The sequence below is a fragment of the Rana temporaria genome, chromosome 2 (genome assembly GCF_905171775.1).
Source record: "Rana temporaria chromosome 2, aRanTem1.1, whole genome shotgun sequence".
NCBI classification, from domain to species: Eukaryota; Metazoa; Chordata; class Amphibia; order Anura; family Ranidae; genus Rana; species Rana temporaria.
In genome coordinates this window covers 16,043,022-16,063,456 of record NC_053490.1, presented here as the reverse complement: position 1 = coordinate 16,063,456, position 20,435 = coordinate 16,043,022, and the positions used below count along the sequence as shown (strand labels likewise).

Sequence of the window (20,435 nt, the reverse complement as noted above, 5' to 3'; positions counted from 1 at the left end):
GCGGGAGATTTCCTTTACGGTATGAATGAATGAATGAAAAACTTATATAGCGCGGCACATGCGAACCGAATCGCCTCTGGGCGCTTGATGTTTCGTGTCTCATGACATCAAAAGAGCAGAGTTTTAATCCGTCTTCTGAAAGTCAGGTGGTTTTCCTCCAACCGAACGCTGGTTGGTAAAGCGTTCCATAGTCTAGGACCTTGAAAAGCAAACCTTCTTTCTCCTTTGGACTTGTATTTGGTTTTTGGTACCTTGACCAGATTTTGGTCGCTGGATCGCAGAACGCGATTAGAATTGTGAGGTTCCCATGGATGCACTTATGTGTCAGGCAGAGTGCTTTAAATACAATTCTGTCTTTTACTGGCAACCAGTGAAGGGTTCTCAGCGAAGGTGAGATTGATTCCCATGTCCTTTTCCCAGTCACCAGTCTGGCGGCCGTATTCTGTACGACTTGCAGACGAGCGATTTGGTACTTTGGGAGTACGAGGTACAGGGCATTTGCATAGTCCAGTCTGGAATTCACGATTGTTCCCACTACGACTGCTACGTCTTCTTTGGGGATAAATGGAATAAGTCTGCGTAGTAGGCGCAACAAATGGTGCGATCCGCTGACTACTGACCCTATTTGTGCGTCCATTGTCATTAAGGTGTCAAAAATGACTCCTAGACTTTTGACTTTGGAGCTAGGGGTGATGCTTTGGCCCAGAATGGGCGGTGGTGTCCAGTTTGTTGCCAGTTGACTCTTTCGGCTGGCGTGAAACATAAGAAGTTCTGTTTTGGAACTGTTGAGTTTAAGATAACTCTTAGTCATCCAGTTTTCTATCGAAGAGAGACATTTCTCTAAACTGAGATGATGATCCTTTTTGTTGCAGATGCGAAAATACAATTGCGTATCGTCTGCATAAGAGTGATAAAGTAGTTCTTGGCTACTGATAATATCAAAGAGAGGGCGAAGATAGATGTTGAACAGTACCGGTGACAGGGGGGATCCTTGGGGGACTCCACATGGCACCGTGCGTTTTTCCGACGTGAAAGATCCCAGTTTCACTGTTTGTGATCGGTTTTCAAGAAAGGAGGAAAACCATGGTAAATCACCTTCTGCGATTCTGGCTACCTCGGCCAGTCGCATCAGTAACATTTTGTGGTCTACTGTGTCAAAGGCTGCGCTTAGGTCCAGCAGAACCAGGAGACAGGATTCTCCCTCGTCTGCGGCCTCGAGGGCATCGTCCCATATTTTGAGTAAGGCCGTTTCTGTCCCGTGTCCGGGACGGAAACCTGATTGAAATGGATCGAGTAGATTGTGGGTATCCAGATGCTGTTGCAGCTGTTGTACCACTATTTTCTCCATTATCTTGGAGAGAATATTTAGGCCTGTTATGGGGCGGCGGTGAGTTGGGTCCTTGGGATCCAAGTTAGGTTTTTTCAGGATGGGCTGGATTGTGCCCTCTTTCAGCAGGGATGGCACTATGCCTTCCTTAAATGACTGATTTATAAGCTGTGTGATGGGAGGCGCCAGAATGTCGGCGCATTCCTTCAGCAGCTTGGTGGGAATGATGTCATTGGGTGCTGTGCTGTTCCGCAACGCACCAATGATATTTTTGGTGGTACCGATGGAGATGGGTTCCAGAGTGAACTTAGTTGATTGTAGAAGGTTTCTGTTGGTGTTTTGTAGTTGATTGAAGAGGGGGCTGAGGGGGGTATTATTTTGCAGAATACTTACCCGGATTCTTTCGATTTTGTCGATGAAGAAATCCGATAGTTCATTACAGAACTCTTGGGTGTCTGAATTGGGGACTTCAAGACATCCTGGATTCATGGTCTGGGTGACCATCTTGAATAGTTCTCGGGGGCGGTTCATGGCGCTGTTAATCGTCATAGAAAAATGATGTTTCTTTGCTTTGAAGATTTCTTTATGATATTGTGTTGTTATTGCCTTGTAGATGATGAGGTGATCTTCTGAAGGGCTTCTTTTCCAGGCGGCTTCCGCCCTTCTGCGCTCTTGCTTCAGTAGGGACAGCTGGTTGTTGAACCAGCCGGACTTTTTTTTCCGGATGCGGACTTTGCGTTTCGGTGCTACTAAGTCGGCTGATTGTAGCAGAGCTGCATTTATGGCATCCAGTGTATCTGAGGCTGTTAACTGAGGATGAATAGTTTCGATTCGGTTTCCCAAGGTAGATTTGAAGAGTTCCGAATGGAGCTTCTTCTGAGATCTAGCCCAGTGTATTGTCACCGGCTTGGGTGCTTTTATAACTGGTGGAATTTTGGAAATTATGAAACTAATTGCATGGTGGTCTGTCCATGGCAAAGGTTCATTTCCCAAAATGTTTATTTTCAGATTTTGTCTGAAAATTAGGTCGAGTGTGTGACCTGAAGCATGCGTGGGACCGCATATAAGTTGCTGTAGTCCTAATCCTTCCAGGTGATCGATGCAGGCATCCGCAATGGGATCCTGTGCGAAGTTGGCCCACAGATTGAAGTCCCCGAGCAGCAAAAGATGTTTGCTGTTAAGGGTATAAGTGGATATGAACTCCGTTAATGATGGTAGAAACTGCGATTTTGGCCCAGGTGGCCTATAGCAGAGGAGAATGTGAACAGTCTCCTGGGGGTTAGTTTGAAGTTGAAGAGTAAGGGTTTCCATAAATGGAAGAGGATTTTGAAGGACCGGCTTAGTGATTGTAATGTGATTCTTGTGGATCACCGCCAGCCCTCCTTCTCTTTGCCCTATTCTGTTTTCCGTTATAATTCGATAATTTTCTGGCACCAATTCTCCAAGAATGGTGTTGCAGTCGTCTGAAAGCCAGCTTTCTGTGATAAAGAGGCAGTCTAGATCGTTTTGTAGTAAGAAATCGTGGATTTCTGATCGGTGTTTTACTGCCGATCTTGTGTTGATCAAAGCACATGATATGTGCTTGAGCTGGGTTAAATGGTTGAAATTTTTGATGGTCGATCGTTGATCGAATCTCAAAAGTTGGTCTATTTTTAAGGCCTTTTTGGTGATGGCTGGTAATACTGTTGCGAATTGTCTCAGACCCCAAATCGTTTCTGCAGAGTATCGCAGTTTAACCATTGTTGCCAGTCACCGGGGGGGGGGGGGGGGGGGATTAATTGCAATAGAGGGAAGATTCGCTGAATCCTCTCGCTTGGCCTTGGTCCAGAGGAAGGCAAAAAAAAACCCTGGCAGTGCTAAGCCAATTTGCTGCCGCAGGGAAAAAAATTCCTTCCTGATCCCTGAAAGGCGATCGGACGAAACCCTGGATCAAGTACTGTTTGGAATGGGGGGAAGAAGGGTGTCACTGTAGCTGAGGAGTACCAAGATGGCCGCCGACCGGGCCACAGGCCTCAGGTTTGGGGGCTGTTTGGCTTGGTGGGTATGAGCTGGTTGTTAATCCAGGGGAGGATGGGATCCTCCAGGGATAGGGGGATGATCCCTGACAATTCCAGGAAAATTTCGAGGCTGTCAGTGCTCCTTTTTGCGGCGCACCGCTAGGCCGCGGCTGAAGCCGCGGTCTTTCCTAATTGCGGCGGCCGCGAATAAGGCCTGGTCTGGCGCGGATGCGGGAAAGAGCCGCAGATCGCCAGAAAAAAGCGCTGCTATGCGCGGCGGGTGGCCGGGGTGATTATGGGTGACTGATTGGGGTGCATGCGGCTCTAAGAGAAGGTAAACAGCCGCAATTTGGATCGCTGGAGTGGCTGTCCTGAAAAGGACGGTCACTAGCGATTCCTGGGGGTGGAAAGATGGCCCTGAAAGACAGGGTCTTACCTGAAGAGAGGGGCCCACGAAGGGAGGGAAGGAGCCGGTCCTATGGGCTGCAAGTTGATTCATGCAGCAAAGATTTTAGGAGCCTGCCTGCCTGTCTGTCTGCGGTGTCTAGCTGGCTATCTGTCTGGTCCCTGGAGAGAGCAGACTCGTCGGGAAGCGTCCTACTCCCTCACTGAACTGACACTGACTGATTATCCAGCTAAGCCGGCCCTTCAGCCGAGGATCCCCCCCTGCGCATGCGCCGCTGCAATCAGCGGCGCATTGCGAGGGGAATATCTCCTAAACCGTACAGGTTTAGGACATATTCTTTATACCTACAGGTAAGCCTTATTATAGGCTTACCTGTAGGCAAAAATCAAAAAAGTGGGTTTACAACCACTTTAACTCCTGCCATCCCAACCTACAAGGCTTCCAACGTTCATATGGAAGCTGCACACTATATGAAATCACCACTTCACTCTAAAGTCTTCTTTGCAACAGTCTGTGCTCTCCTATACTGACCAGACTCAATCACACCCTCAAAACCACCCAGGAGTGAAGGGTGTGACTGGTGCCTATATGGAAACAAACAATTCTTATTCCAGGCTCTAATAAATGAGGTGCACTACTCTTATTATTGAAGGTCAATATGTGCAGATCAGACAGGACGACACAAGAACATAAAAATAAATACAAATAAAATAAAAACAGGATACGGATTGCTAAACATCCTCTTCAGGTCCACCTTCTCCTTGCAATACGGACATGTCTGCTTCTTCCCCACAATGCACCAGCCTCGGATACAAAACTCATGAAAACTGGAGAGGAAACAGGTTAAGGGAAATATTGGGAAAACAAAAACACTGCTAAAGCCGAATTCCAGACTGCTATAAAATACACATATTAACCACTTAAGGACCGCCTCCTGCACATATACGTCGGCAGAATGGCGCGGCTGGGCACATGTACGTACAGGTACATCCTGTACATGTACCCAGCCGTAGGTCGCGGCGCGATCCCGCGACCCGGTCCGAAGCGCCGTGACCCGATCGCCGCTGGGGTCCCGCGATCGGTCCCCGGAGCTGAAGAACGGGGAGAGCCGCGTGTAAACACAGCTTCCCCGTTCTTCACTGTGGCGGCTGCATCGATCGTGTCATCCCTTTTATCGGGGGACACAATCGATGACGTCACTCCTACAGCCACACCCCCCTACAGTTGTAAACACACATTAGGTGAAACATAACTCCTTCAGCGCCCCCTTGTGGTTAACTCCCAAACTGCAACTGTCATTTCCACAGTAAACAATGCATTTTTATAGCATTTTTTGCTGTGAAAATGACAATGGTCCCAAAAATGTGTCAAAATTGTCCGAAGCGTCCGCCATAATGTCGCAGTCACGAAAAAGAAGAAAAAAAAAAATAAAAAAAAAAAATCGCTGATCGCCACCATTAGTAGTAAAAAATTATTTTTTTATAAAAATGCAATAAAACTATCCCATATTTTGTAAACGCTATAAATTTTGCACAAACCAACCGATTATTGCAATTTTTTTTACCAAAAATATGTAGAAGAATACGTATCGGCCTAAACTGAGGAAATTTTTTTTTTTTTATATATATTTTTGGGGGATATTTATTATAGCAAAAAGTAAAAAATATTAAATCTTTTTTCAAAATTGTCACTCTATTTTTGTTTATAGCGCAAAAAATAAAAACCGCAGAGGTGATCAAATACCACCAAAAGAAAGCTCTATTTGTGGGGAAAAAAGGACGCCAATTTTGTTTGGGATCCACGTCGCACGACCGCGCAATTGTCAGTTAGTGACGCAGTGCCGAATCGCAAAAAGGGGCAAGGTCCTTTAGCTGCATTTTGGTCCGGGTCTTAAGTGGTTAATGCTCTCTGCGGAAGTAGTGTTCCATCTGCAGAGGTCCGACAAACCCCCCCTCCCCCCACCAAGTCAGACTGAAATATCTCCAATCAGAAAAAAGAGAAGCATGCCAGACCTCTGCATAGAGATCACTGCCTCCCACCAGAAAGCAAGGGTCCTTTTCTGCAGTATGCTGGCAGGGGACAGGATTTTCTACTAGGGTGTAGTTGCTTTCTAAATAAAAAGACTAAGTGAAATGAACCTGAAACATATTTAGATGATTTAACCCCATTACAACACCAGTAAGCATTTATGTGGCAAACACCCAGCTGCCACATATATGCATTGCAGTGTTAAGAGGTGCGCTCCAGAACTGTGACTGGGCAGTCAATAACAGCTGCTCATGACCAACCCCTAGATTGGGAGCCTGTGGAATGGGCTCCTAATTAGTTCCCCACTGAGTAGCCAATCACAGGGAATTAATGAATTTCACCCCTTTTTACCAGCCTTCAGTGTCACGGCTTCTGCTGACAGCAAAGTACTAAGCTAGCTGAAGGTTCAATTGGGCTTTAAAGGGGTTGTTTTTTTATCTTCATGCATTCTATGCATCAAGATAAAAATGCCTTCTGTGTGCAGCAACCCCTCTAATACTTACCTTAGCCCCTCTCTATCCAGCGATGTCCATGAATCCCTCGGCCGCCTGGGACTCTCCCTCCCGAGACACAGTAGAGGTCCCATTGGCTGACTTTGACAGCAGCGGGAACCAATCAGGAGAGAGAAGGGGCAGGGCCAAATCACAGCTCCATGTCTAAGTGGACACATAGAGCTTCAGCTCGGCTCAGGTACCCCCATAGCAAGCTGCTTGCTGTGGGGGCACTCGAAAGGAGGGAGGGGCCAGGAGCAGCAAAGAGGGATCTGAGAAGAGGAGGATCCTGGCTGCTCTTTGCAAATTTATTGCACAGAGCAGGTAAGTATAACTTTTTTTTTTTTATAATAAACATGAGACTTTACAAACCCTTTACAAAGGCATATGTAAAGAAATGCTTATCTGTGGCCTGAGATCACACTCCTCTGTATAGATCAGGGGCATGCTCACTACCAGAGATGAAGCCAACAGCTGACTGCAGTGGGAAATAAATTGGGCCGAACCTCTCAGCAGCAGGACATCTCATTGTGTTCAAAACTCCCATCTCCCAGTTTGCACTGCAGCCAGCAATGGTGAGGTCAGAGAAAGGGGCACGATATCCATTGTACAATGTGGTGACATGGGTATGCAAAGTCAAAGGGCATGATGACTATGCATCACCGCACTGGAGGAACTTAAGACTAGCTCCAGGAAGTTTTTTTCTTTTTTTATACTGTACTAACCAAGCAAGATACTCCTAATAATATGTATACTGTGTGTGGATGGTTGTTGCATAGTATAATAATCATACCTTGCTGCAAGCTGGCTCCTACACATAGTACTGGATTGCTGGGGGTTGTACCCATCCCCCCCCCCCCTCCATATTCCTCTTTTGAAACCAAATCCCTCTGTCCCCTCCTCCCACCTCAGATGTCCCCTCTTCTACAGAGCACCCCTGCAAACAGCTTATTGCATTATGCTCCCCAAGTTATGCCCCCAGTACTGAGCATCCCAATGTCACCTTAGATGTCCCGTCTTTCACCACGGATTACCCCCACTCCAAACCCCAGGGGAAGATGAGCTGTAGCTTTGGCAGTGAAAGATTATGGATGTGTCTCCACCCCTTCTTACCCATTGACAAAAAAAAAGTTTTATTTTGTTTTACTGAATGGAGAAGGGGATAATCAGGATGAATCCCCACCCCTGCTTTGCCCATTCACAAAAAGCATTGCATTTTTTTTTGTTGTTACGTCAATGGAGGAAAGATCATATTGCAATCTGCCCCTCCTCTTCATTTACATGAATATATGCATTGAATCTGCTGGACAGTGAAAAGGATACACATGGTCGCAGGAGAGCCGGTACGTATTCTCGATGATACCCTCTTCATTGACATCCACAAAGATCTGCTGTCCACATACGGCGCACACGCTGTCCGAAAGGTGCTTGGTGGGCATACCCGACGCGCTGTAGAACTGAGAAAGCAAAGTTGAATGTTTCAGTATTAGTTCATTCACATAAGGATTACCGAAGACTCAAAACACTGGTAAAGGACGGTCTAGAATGATTTCTACTGACAATGTTGATGTTCAAGTTTCAACTTTCTACAAATGGCACAGTATTGTACCGGTGTGTTTTACCTTCCATGTCAGGTGCAGCTCCACAAACAGGTAGAATTATAATTTTGCATATACTGTCCAATGTGTTCCCCTTCAGTCCGACTATGCAATGTTCAACTGATCAATAAACAATGCAATGCCCAATCTGTTCCCCGTCAGTCTGACTGACTGACTGTACAATGTACAACCGATCAATATACAGTGCAATGCCCAATTTGTTTCCTGTGTCAGTCTGACTGTACAATGTTCAACAAATCGATCAATATACAGTGCAAATGCCCAACCTGTGCCCTGTCAGTCCGACTATACGATGTACAACCGATCAATATACACTGCAATGCCCAACCTGTGCCCTGTCAGTCCAACTATACGATGTACAACCGATCAATAAAAGATGCAATGCCCAATCTGTTTTCTGTGTCAGCCAGATGGTGCAATACACAACCAATCAACATAAAAAAATGCACCGTCCAATCTGTTAACTATGCGAGTCCAACCATTTTCTGCCCAGGTCAATATTAAGCCCCACCTCTCCCAAGGTCTAGTCCCACCCCTTTTCATTCAACTGTCCTATGGCAGAGTCTATACTGCCTGTTGCAGTTCTGCCATGTGACAGATTAATGACGAAGGAGAGGACAGAAATGAACTCCCCAGGTATACTCACCTCCACCTTCCAGCAATGCGGCGGTTACATCCCTCACCAACCCCTGTATTTTTTTTTACCGGGTGCCAGATTTTCAGCCTCTTGATTGCCCGATGGAGGATGACATCATCCCATGCATGCACAAGCAAGTCAACCCAAATAAGTGTAACCCAGCAATATATGCAGAGTAATGGTGGCCATAAAGGTCAGTTCCAGTGCAGTGGGATAGCCATCAAATAATTAACCCCCAACCCCCCCCCCCTCCAACTGGGTCTAACCTAGATGTAAGAAGCGCAATCTACAATATCATTCCGAGTAAGCAAACTGCATTGTGGGTAGAATGCCTCCATACTTACACCTATTGTGGATGCCATGTAATCGGCACACATCTCAGCGAAATCCCTTCCGAGTACCCCATAATAGAGGCCATAAAAGAGGAGGGAGATGCCAAAGTCCATGGCGTCTTCTGGCTTTATCCTGTAGGGAAGGAGAGGATTAAAATGTATTATAATCACTAGAATATTGATGCAAGACCCGCTATAGAAACACACACACACACACACACACACACACACACACACACACACACACACACACACACACACACACACACACACACACACCCCCCCCCCCCCCCCCCCCCGCAACTACTGCCATTATGTAAAAAGAACGAAGAAGCATTTAACCGCACTAAACCATATGCCTATTTTTCAAAGTGATATATGTTATGTTAATTAATTTGTATTCTATCATAATATATATTGTTCGATTCATATGTCTAACAGCTGCGCCCGCATTTGTGCCGTTACCTGCTATGTATTTCACTCTTTTCAATAAAAACTTAAAAAAAAAAAAAAAAAAAAAAAATAAGTTATAGGCCCAGATTCACAAAGGACTTACTACGGCGTAACTCCACGTACGCCGTCGTAAGTCCGAATGTGCGCCGTCGTATCTGTGCGCCTGATTCTTAGAATCAGTTACGCATTAATTTTGCCTAGATACGAGCTGCGCAAGTCTCCTACGCCGTCGTATCTTGGGGTGCATATTTACGCTGGCCGCTAGGGGCGCTTCCGTATATTTCCGTGTCGAATATGCAAATGAGCTAGATACGCCGATTCACGAACGTACGCCCGCCCAGCGTATCAAGATCCGTCGTTTACGTAAGGCGTCTGACCGGCGTAAAGTTACCCCTCATAAAGCAGGGGTAAGTCATGTTAGGTATGGACGTCGGAAACGTCCGAACAGCGTCGTATTTTACGTCGTTTGCGTAAGTCGTCCGTGAATGGGGCTGGGCGTAGGTTACGTTCACGTCGACTAAGCATTGAGCGGGCGTAATTTACTTTGAAAATTCGACGTGATATTGCGCATTCGCCGTTCGTTAAGCGCGTCATTTACATGGGGTTACGAATCATTTACATACAACACGCCCCCTACCAGCCTAGTTTGAATTAGGCTGGCTTACGCCGGCCCATTTACACTACGTTGCCGTAACTTAGAGCGCAAGTTCTTTCTGAATACGGGACCTGCCGCTCTAAGTTACGGCGGCGTAGTGTATCTGAGATACGCTACACCCGCCTAAAGATAGGCGCTTCTTTGTGAATCTGGCCCAAATTGTTCAGGAGACAAGTCTAAATAATTTAGATCAATTGACTACCCACAAGCCCCACTCCCCTTTCTGCTGGACTGAATACTGCCAACAATGTACGTACCGTTTCTGAAATACACTAACCATTTAAAAAATACCATCTGTCCCAAAACTCAGCACCCCACAACACCCCCTTCACCAAGAATGATGAAAATACTAGGCCTAGACTAAGAACAGTGATCCCCAAAAAATATTGCCACCATCCCTCAGGGAAGGTTATCTGGAAGGGGGGCAGTGATCCCCAACTGAAGAGCGCACACCACCCAGGGTAGGTCACCTGGATAGTGACCAGTGATCCCAACAACTGAGGGCCATGTACCTGATCTGTCACCTGAAAAGTAGGTGGAAATTGCCAACAACTGAGAACCCCATACACCCCCCCCCCCCCCCCCCCCCCCCCGCAGGGGAGAACATCTGGAATGCAGGCAGTGATCCCCATCAACAACCCAGGGAAGGTCACTTGGAAAGTAGTAATCCCCAACAACTGAGAAGCTAAGGGAAGAGTTGGCCAGTGATCCTCAACAACTGAGGATCCCTCAGGGGAGGTCACCTGGAGAGTGGGCAGTGATCACCAACAACTGAAGACCCCTATATCCCTCAGGGGAGGTCACCTGGAGGGTGAGCAGTTATCCCTAAAAGGGGGGTCACCTGAAAAACAGGCAGTGATTCCAGGCATCTGAGGACCCCGCATATCCCAGGGGAGGTCATCTGGAGAGTGGGCAGTGATCACCAACAACTGAGGACCCCTATATCCCTCAGGGGAGGTCACCTGGAGGGTGAGCAGTTATCCCTAACAGGGGGGTCACCTGAAAAACAGGCAGTGATTCCAGGCATCTGAGGACCCCGCATACCCCAGGGGAGGTCATCTGGTGAGTGGGCAGTGATCGCCAACATCTGAAGAGTTAGGGCAGAGTTGGCCAGTGATCCTGAACACCCGAGGACCCAACATCCCTCAAAAAGGAGGTCACCTAGAAAGTGGGCAGTGATCCCCAACTGAGGACTTTGCAACCCCAGGGGAGCTCACCTGGCGAGTGTGCAGAGATCCCCAAAAACTGAAGACCCCACAACTACTAGGGGAGGACACCTGGACTACAGGCAGTGATCTCAAACATCTGAGATTACCACATTCCCCAAGGGAGGTCACCTGGTAAGAGTGTAGTGATCCTTAAAAAATGAGGATACAACCCTTCCCCAGGAAGAAAGGAGGATTGCCAATTGCAAACATTAGGTGATTGAGCCCTAATGTTTGCTGACATTCAACGGATGGAATCGGAGAGTTAGGAGTAGACTTTTCTATCGACTTACATCCAAACCTTTTTACCGTCTATGTCATAGGTCTTCAAACTACGGCCCTCCAGTTGTTCAGGAACTACAATTCCCATCATGCCTAGTCATGTCTGTGAATGTCAGTGTGTTACAATGCCTCATGGGATGTGTAGTTCTACAACAGCTGGAGAGCCGTAGTTTGAGGATCCCTGGTCTATGTGGTTATCACCCGAAGGGTCAGAATCAGCCACCCAGACCACACACTTTATATAAACAGACCTCGGCAGACGTACCTGAACAGGAAGTTCAGACCAAACAGCGTGAACATCACAGCGATGTATCCCACAATCCCAGTGGCGTAACTCATTTTATACAAGAGGAGAAACCATTTATATACGAGCCTGCGGAGACACAAAACACAGCAAATCAAAGAAGGAGTCAATCCCACCAAAATTATTTCAGCGTTTGAGGGAAGCTGAAGATTTGGACCACCTAACCATACCTGCATCTTTGAGTTCCAAGTGCTTCAGCCATTGCAGTCAGTGGGGACCCACCATCCATTATACATTTTCAAGTTATAAATAAAAGGCCAAAAAGGAGGAGTGGAAACACCCCGAGGACTTCCAGCATTATCTAGCCCCTTTCCTTCCCAGCCTGACTGTCCCACCCTTTTAATTGATTGGATTTCAGTTCTTCCAATCATGGAGGCTCAGCGTCCCATGTTGGCCTTACCTAGGGTGATCTGCATGAAAAATACAACCTGCCTAGGAATGCCCAGACTGAATTTTGACACACTTCAACTCTATGTGCTCTTCATGTGTGACTTCAGCACCTCCCATCTCCAATCCAAGCATGTGAAACATGAGGCTATCAGAGCTGAGAACAGAGTTTACTTATTTCAATCCTGTTCATTCAATTAAATCTTATCCATGCTAATCCTCTGGCTTTATTATTTATTAAAAGCGGAGGTTCACCCAAATAACATTTTTCTCAGAACACCTTCTTTAGACTTCTAACATGTACAGTCCGCAAAATTTACTCTGTACATACCTTATAATCTATCTTTTCATTCCGGCTTCCGGGTACTTCTCCCCGCGGTAGTAGGCAATTCCAAGCTGGGAGGTCGCCCAGATGATTGACTAATTTTCAGCAAAAGTTCCCCCCGACGGATAAGGCCCCCCCCCCGTATTGCGTAGGCACGTCCGAGTCACGGCGTTTCCGAAAGAATCTGCTAGTCGGCTCTATACGGAGCAGGCCGACTAGCAGATCTGCATGTTCGGCTTCTTTCGGAAACGCCGTGACTCGGACGCGCCTACGCAAAACGGGGGGCGGGGGCCTTATCCGTCGGGGGGAACTTTTGCTGAAAATTAGTCAATCATCTGGGCGACCTCCCAGATGACATGCCTCCTCAGCTTGGAAACGCCTACTCCCGCGGGGAGAAGTACCCGGAAGCTGGAATGAAAAGATAGATTAAGGTATGTACAGCGTAAAAAAAAAAAAAATTGCGGACTGTACATGTTAGAAGTCTAAAGAAGGTGTTCTGAGAAAAATGTTATTTGGGTGAACCTCCGCTTTAAGTCAAAGACCTGGAACATTCATGCAGCCAGGGAAGTGATGAAGTCCTAATGCCCGATCTGCACACCAGATGGTGACTATAGAAGCACTGAAGCCATTATATTGTCATGAAAGCCAGGGGATTAGTATTTTTAGAAGCAGAGGCCAGGAGTGACAAACCACCTTTTAGCACAGGACTTCAGTAAAATCCAAAAGTTTTAACTTAGCACGGAGGGGGGGGGGGGGGGAAGTAATGATAAATGTTAATAGAATATAGTGTGTGAAAGTAAAAAAAAAAAAAAATTATACAAATTGTTACAAATGTGAACTGTTCTTTTAAAGTAGCCATGTCAGGAAAAAAATAAAAAAGTCTACCTGGATAATACTTACCTTTCCCCCTACCCACCAAACACTGCTGTGTTCAGGAGAAATCTTCCTATAAAGTCCACTAAGGCCCCTTTCACACGGGGCGGATCAGCAATGATCCGCCCCGTGAACCTCCGCTTGCTCAGCGGGGATCGCTCCGTTGATCCCCACTGAGCCGGCGGATGACAGGGCGGTCCCTGCACACTGTGGGGACCGCCCTGTTTTTTTTTGTCTGCTCTCCCCTATGGGGGGGGATCGGATGAACACGGACCGTCTGTCACCCGATCCAACAGATGGATGGAAAAGACGGTTTTTCCTCCGTCACACTTTGGCGGATCGGATGTCAGCGGGCATGTCACCGCTGACATCCGCGGCTCCATAGAGGAGCACGGAGTGCCCGTTCAGGTCCGCCTAATAAACTGGCAGGCGGACCTGAACGGGCCGCCCGTGTGAAAGAGCCCTAAGAAACCAACACTTCCAGTATCCATGTTAACAGTGAGATTTGTACTCCAGTATACACAGCTCACGCCCCAGTATCCATGTTACCAGTGAGATCTGTACTATAGTACAAACAGCTCACTTCCCTCCAGTATGCATACACCACACCCCTGGAACCATGTCACCAGTAAATTCACCACTGCAGTGCACACACCTTACTCCCCATGAAATCCACACAGCTCACTCACCATTATCCATGTTCACCAGTGAGATCTGCACTCTAGTATACACGCCTCACATCCCAGTATCTATGTCAGCAGAGGGATCTGACTTTCAGTACACACAGCTCACTCCCCAGTACCCACATTACCAGTGAAATTGGCAATTCAGTACACATACCTGACTTGCCAGTATCCACGGCACTCGTAAGATTTGCACTTCACTAAACAAAGTTCACTACCAAGTATGCACTTTGTCAGTAAGATATGTACTCCAGTACACAGCTCATTTCTCATGGCATCAAAGAGATCTCCACACCAGTACACACCGCTCACGTCTCAGTAGCCACGTCACTAGTGAAATCTGTACTCCAGTACGCAGATCACTTCCCAGTATAAAATGGCACCACACTCCACTACATACCACACCAAAGAAAATTCCAGTAGGCACAGCTTACTCCCCAGTATGTCACCAGTGAAATCTGTACTCTATAGTACACACAGCTCACCCCCCAGTATCTATTTTACAAGTGAAAAATAATTTACTATAGTACACAAAAAAACTCATTCCCCAGTATCCATGTCACCAGTGAGATCTGTACTCAGTACATACATCACTCCCCAGTATCCATGTCACCAGTGAGATCTGTACTCAGTACATACATCACTCCCCAGTATCCATGTCACCAGTGAGCGCTGTACTCAGTACATACATCACTCCCCAGTATCCATGTCACCAGTGAGAGCTGTACTCCAGTACACACGTCACTCCCCAGTATCCATGTCACCAGTGAGAGCTGTACTCCAGTACACACGTCACCAGTGAGAGCTGTACACCAGTACACACCTCACCCCCCAGTATCCATGTCACCAGTGAGAGCTGTACTCCAGTACACACGTCACTCTCCAGTATCCATGTCACCAGTCAACACGTCACTCTCCAGTATCCATGTCACCAGTGAGAGCTGTACACCAGTACATACATCACTCCCCAGTATCCATGTCACCATTGAGAGCTGTACTCCAGTACACACGTCACTCCCCAGTATCCATGTCACCAGTGAGAGCTGTACACCAGTACACACGTCACTCTCCACTATCCATGTCACCAGTGAGAGCTGTACTCCAGTACACACGTCACTCCCCAGTATCCATGTCACCAGTGAGATCTGTACTCAGTACATACATCACTCTCCAGTATCCATGTCACCAGTGAGATCTGTACTCAGTACATACATCACTCTCCAGTATCCATGTCGCCAGTGAGAGCTGTACACCAGTACACACGTCACTCTCCACTATCCATGTCACCAGTGAGAGCTGTACTCCAGTACACACGTCACTCCCCAGTATCCATGTCACCAGTGAGATCTGTACTCAGTACATACATCACTCTCCAGTATCCATGTCACCAGTGAGATCTGTACTCAGTACATACATCACTCCCCAGTATCCATGTCACCAGTGAGATCTGTACTCAGTACATACATCACTCTCCAGTATCCATGTCGCCAGTGAGAGCTGTACACCAGTACACACGTCACTCCCCAGTATCCATGTCACCAGTGAGAGCTGTACACCAGTACATTCATCACTCCCCAGTATCCATGTCACCAGTGAGATCTGTACACCAGTCAACACGTCACTCTCCAGTATCCATGTCACCAGTGAGAGCTGTACACCAGTACATACATCACTCTCCAGTATCCATGTCACCAGTGAGAGCTGTACTCCAGTACATACATCACTCCCCAGTATCCATGTCACCAGTGAGAGCTGTACTCCAGTACACACACACACACACCTCACTCTCCAGTATCCAGGTCACCAGTGAGAGCTGTACTCCAGTACACACACACCTCACTCTCCAGTATCCAGGTCACCAGTGAGAGCTGTACTCCAGTACACACACACCTCACTCTCCAGTATCCAGGTCACCAGTGAGAGCTGTACTCCAGTACATGCATCACTCCCCAGTATCCATGTCGCCAGTGAGAGCTGTACTCCAGTACACACACACACACACCTCACTCTCCAGTATCCATGTCACCAGTGAGAGCTGTACACCAGTACACACGTCACTCCCCAGTATCCATGTCACCAGTGAGAGCTGTACTCCAGTACACACACACACACACACACACACACCTCACTCTCCAGTATCCATGTCACCAGTGAGAGCTGTACTCCAGTACACACGTCACTCCCCAGTATCCATGTCACCAGTGAGAGCTGTACACCAGTACACACGTCACTCTCCAGTATCCATGTCACCAGTGAGAGCTGTACTCCAGTACACATACATAATGTTGTTCTCCTGCTCCCCCTCCGGGCTCAGTGGCTCCAGTAGCGTTATAGAGGTTGGAAAGAGAAAGTAGCAAGTGCTGCTGAAGTGTTAGTTTCTCAGCAGACATACGAAGCAGATTTTTCTTGAACAGAGCAGTATTTAGCAGCCGGAGAGGTAAGCATTTAGTATACCTTTTTTCAGGTAAACCTTTAACCCATGTCCTTTAAACAGAGATGTATACACACTGTACATTCCGAATCACCACCTACACAGTCTATATACATGAGAATGAAGGCACCCTATAGAGACCCCTCACCTAGGAGTGGTCTGCTCCAGTGGCTTGCGGGTGGCCCTGAAGGTTATAAAAGCAGTGACTAGGGAGAAGAGAATCCAGATTCCCAGGAACCGCATCCAGTGCAGCTTCATTGTAAAATAGACGGGAACAATCCACATCTGGAAGAGAGTCACCATCTGCAAAGGAAGCAGAGAACACAAATATGCTGAGCAACATTTTTAGTACCACAGTTTATCTTTAAAACACATGCTGCAATTCATATACGTGCATTTTGGGCCTTCTATTGGTTGGTTGGTGTCTAGCAGAACATTGTTTCTTGCTCTAAAATGGATCGCACAAAAGTCTCAAATGGTCCGAGTCTAGGCTCACTTACAATGTTTTGCAAATGTTACACACAATTTAGACTACCAGTTACATGGTATTATTAAATGTGCTTAGGGGTTGTATAGAAGTTCTGGGTGTACACATGCATTTCCCTTTCTTACAGCCAAGCGGTCTCGAAACACTTGAAAGTCAGCTCTTGACAACTATGGCTTACAAAACTGTCACTAGTCTAAGCTCCTGTTAGGTCATAGGAAAACGAAGAGGTGTCAGAACATTACCTTCGTCAAAGTTCTTCCCCAGTATATCCCAGGAGTCCCCAAACCCAGGTGTGCACAGTGACCTGCAAACTTGTGTGTGTGTGCTGGCAAGCAAGAGGTGTTGTCCCAACAATAAATAATACATTAGTAACTAGTGACAGGTTCACTTTTATATCTGCGATAGCCTCTCTCAGTCATTAGGGGGAAGCTCAGCAATTCACAAGAGAGGACTTGTGGCTGTTGCCAGAGATAACTAAGCTGTCACACTTACCACTCAAGATCCAGTGCTAGCTCTCTCCTCTGGTGTATGGTCACTTGCCCTTCCAGGCTTCACCATCCTAGAGCAATGGCGCTGCAACCTATGAAGAGACAGCTTTCCCAACTGGCGCTGCCTTAAATTGCAAAGGGACGCGTGTCACAGAGTTTGATGCTGCTGTACTTACTCGCTCCCCCATGGCTCCCAGTGCACCCCAGCAGCTTTTGCATGCCCTGTGCACCCCATGCCTCCAAGTGTTGCCAGTGCATCCTGTATGCACATGCCACCAAATTTAAAAAATGTCATCCAACGCACCGTGTGCCCCTGTGCCTTCACGCGATACCAGTGTGCCCCAGTGCCTCCAAGAGTCACTAGTGCACCCAGTGTCATCTAGGGTCCTTTGCACCCTTGCGCCTCCAAGTCCCAGGTGTGCCCTATGCTTCTGAGTGTTAACAAGGCACCCTAGTGTTGCCCTGGGACGTCAAGGGTTACCAGTGTGTACAGTGTAATCCGTATAGCCCCAGTGCCTCCACGTGTCAGCAGTGCACCTGCTGTAATCTAGTGCATCTTGTGCACCCAAGTATGCCCCGTATCACAATGTGCCCTGTGCCTCCTGCATCATCTGGACAGTCCTGCTCTTAGAGGATACACTGTTTATGACACTGGCTAAAAACTAGTGACATATATAGTAAGGCAGATCAGTGAAAGGTAATTTTCCTGTTGCCTGGGGCAAGCTCCCATCATTTTTAGGATACCCTCTTTCAGCAAAACGTCAGGCGCAATCATCACCTTGGTGTAAAAGATGTTTAATAATAATAAAATAAATAAAAACTTGAAAAAGAGTTTTGTGGTTCAAGATCTCTTACATTGTAGGAGCGCGTGTGTCTCTGTTTCCACTGCACAAGCAACAGCTGGGCCACCACCAGGGTGGCGATGAGAATCAGCACCATTTCGGCATGCATGGCTTCGTGGCCTCGGTGCTTGGCATGCATGCGGGCATGTTCTACCCTGTAAGAGAAAATCAAAAAAACATTAGGGGTTAGACACACTCCACAGAAGACCACAGCAAGTCATTTACCCAACATAATGCTAGACAGGTCCAATGCTGAAATAATAAAAAGGATTCTTCTGCCTCTTGCAATTCAGTCACTTCCCAGTATCCATGTCACCAGTGAGATCTGTACACCAGTGCACCCAGCCGACTACCCAGTATCCATGTCACCAGCGAGATCTGTACACCAGTGCACCCAGCCGACTACCCAGTATCCATGTCACCAGCGAGATCTGTACACCAGTGCACCCAGCCGACTACCCAGTATCCATGTCACCAGCGAGATCTGTACACCAGTGCACCCAGTCGACTACCCAGTATCCATGTCACCAGTGAGATCTGTACACCAGTGCACCCAGTATCCATGTCACCAGGGAGATCCGTTCACCAGTACACACCCCTCTCTCCCCAGTATCCATGTCACCAGTGAGATCTGTACTCCAGTGCACCCAGCCGACTACCCAGTATCCATGTCACCAGTGAGAATTTAAATCCAGTACACACATCACTCCCCAGTATCCATGTGAGAAAGGAGGAAGCTCATGTTGCATTACCAACATTTTTTTTATTATTATTAAAAACCATGTATTTATATCTGAAGTTTTAATAAATGAAGGGGAGAGAAAGAGTCTTTCACACTCAAAGCGCCGCTTCTTTTAGAAGTGCTTTACCGCTGTTTAAGCAGCGCTTTGGGTCGCTTTCCGGACGCTTTTAACACCAAAGAAGGGGTTAAAAAATCCCATATTGCGGCGCATCCAAATTGCTTTTTAGGCACCTCGGAAAGCGCTGCCCATTCATTGCAATGGGCAGGGGCATTTTGGGAGCGCTAAAAACAGCGCTCCTAAACCGCTCCAATGATGCTGCTTGCAAGACTTTTTCTAACATACCGCAAGCGCACCATCTCCAGTGTGAAAGCACTCATTGTAATGAATGGGAGGAGGTTTTCTGGTGCTATTTCTAGCACTAAAACACCTGAAAACCGCCTCTGTGTGAAAGGGGGTCCAATAGTTTCACCTTCTCTATTGACTACAACACATTACACCAAAATGTATTGATCTAAATTAGCCGATGACTTCCTGTGCTTTCTGCCGCTACCGACTTTACTTCAATTACATTGTTCCCAGCAATCTATGAGGAATACCGACCCCCCCCCCCCACCACCTGTGCTGTGGAGAGAAGGAGAGGATAAGGTGTTCTGTAGTCCTTTCCTAGGATGAGAATGCTGTTAATCCATAGATACAGTGCAGTGAGTGCTGTCATCCTAGGAGAGGAAGTGTGTTACTATGAGGATCACCAGGTGAAAGTAAAAGGAAAAAAACCCTGAAAAAAGGAAACCCAATGCAGTCGTCACATCTAAGCTGAAATATATGAAATGTGTTGTTGGGTTTAGATTAGACATGTGCAATTTGCTTCGCTCCGAATTAGTTTTTCAAGGAATTTTGACAAATCCGTAAATGCAAAAAGTACGGAAAAACAAAAAAAAATCTAAAATAACTTAACTATTAAAATTAAAAGTATTGGAATTTCCTTTCAAATTTGGCTGTTCGTAACTTCGGATGTATTCGATAGGTTCACCAACTATCCAAAATAACAAATGCCGCATCCAAAACGAATGGAACGTAACAAAATAAGAAATAATAACAAAAACATTATTTATTATTATTAACTTGTTCCGTTCCATGTTTTTTTTTTAAAGGTAAATTTTTATTTTGACATTTTTGTACATACAAAACAGACAATACAACAAACACACATCCTAGGCGAACATCGCCCGGTACATCATTTTACAAAACTTTGGTAGCTGGTACACATTGAGCATTTCCATAAAAACGCACAGAGAAAAGTGGGAGAAAAACAACAGAATCGTTAATTTACGCAATTAGTTCTATTCAACAGGCAGAGGTATCAGTCATCAGTCAAAGTTCAAGGAGCAGGAGGTATGGTGCTCTCGGAATCAACCCAAGAGCCCCAGACCTTCAAGAATT

The 20,435-nt window shown here is 46.7% G+C and overlaps 1 protein-coding gene across 1 annotated transcript in view; it reads right to left on the bottom strand.

The window, feature by feature from the left end:
* The window catches only part of RNF121 (ring finger protein 121), a 56,827-nt gene that overhangs the window by 10,129 nt on the left and 26,263 nt on the right, over positions 1 to 20,435 (bottom strand). The window contains exons 3-8 of the mRNA XM_040339873.1: positions 18,266 to 18,407; positions 16,584 to 16,738; positions 11,698 to 11,805; positions 8,850 to 8,970; positions 7,573 to 7,706; positions 4,456 to 4,557 (exon numbers count right to left, since the gene is read on the bottom strand). Coding sequence (XP_040195807.1) covers positions 4,456 to 4,557; positions 7,573 to 7,706; positions 8,850 to 8,970; positions 11,698 to 11,805; positions 16,584 to 16,738; positions 18,266 to 18,407 — 762 coding nt within the window. The remainder of the gene's footprint in view (positions 1 to 4,455; positions 4,558 to 7,572; positions 7,707 to 8,849; positions 8,971 to 11,697; positions 11,806 to 16,583; positions 16,739 to 18,265; positions 18,408 to 20,435) is intronic.